General features: G+C 73.0%; 1 protein-coding gene across 1 annotated transcript in view; it reads left to right on the top strand.

Annotated features, from left to right (window-relative positions):
* The window catches only part of EMIHUDRAFT_218592 (hypothetical protein), a gene marked incomplete at both ends in the record, with an annotated part of 8,473 nt that continues 7,914 nt past the window's right edge, over positions 1 to 559 (top strand). Inside the window, 2 exons of the mRNA XM_005759271.1 lie at positions 1 to 91; positions 156 to 194. Of these exons, the coding sequence (XP_005759328.1) occupies positions 1 to 91; positions 156 to 194 (130 nt within the window). The remainder of the gene's footprint in view (positions 92 to 155; positions 195 to 559) is intronic.

The following is a 559-nucleotide window of genomic DNA, read 5'->3' on the forward strand; positions in this document are numbered from 1 at the left end:
ATGCGCCTCCTCCGCCTCGTGATGGAGGGCTTCAAGTGCTACAAGGACCGCATCGAGCTCGACCCCTTCTCCCCGAAGCACAACATCGTCGGTGCGCTTCTGCCGCCCCGCCGGCCGTGGCTGCCGTCTCACACGACCGCTCCCCGTCACCGCAGTGGGTGCCAACGGCTCGGGAAAGTCGAACTTCTTCGCCGGTCCGCAGCCTCCCTGCCAGCCCCCGTCCCGCGGGACGCAGCCCCTCCTCGCAGCCCCAACACTGCACCCGCGTCTCTCCGCGCTCCTGCCGCCGCCGCCCGCGCGCCGGCGCGCTTGCCGCCGTGCAGGGGTGGGAAGCGGGCGGTCGGGCCACCCCTCTTCGTGACGCGGCATCTAGCCCCGCTCGCCCCGCCCCCGCCGGGCGGGGTTCCTTCCTCCCTCAGAGACACATCGCTCTGCGCCCGTCCCGCCGCGAACGCTTTTCCCGCTTTCCCGCCCCGCCGCCGCAGCCATCCAACTCGTGTTTGGCGGGCTCGACTCCGGCCCGCTCCGCGCCGAGGACCGCAAGGCGCTCCTCCACGAG

This window comes from Emiliania huxleyi, assembly GCF_000372725.1.
Source record: "Emiliania huxleyi CCMP1516 unplaced genomic scaffold EMIHUscaffold_80, whole genome shotgun sequence".
Taxonomy (NCBI): Eukaryota; Haptophyta; order Isochrysidales; family Noelaerhabdaceae; genus Emiliania; species Emiliania huxleyi.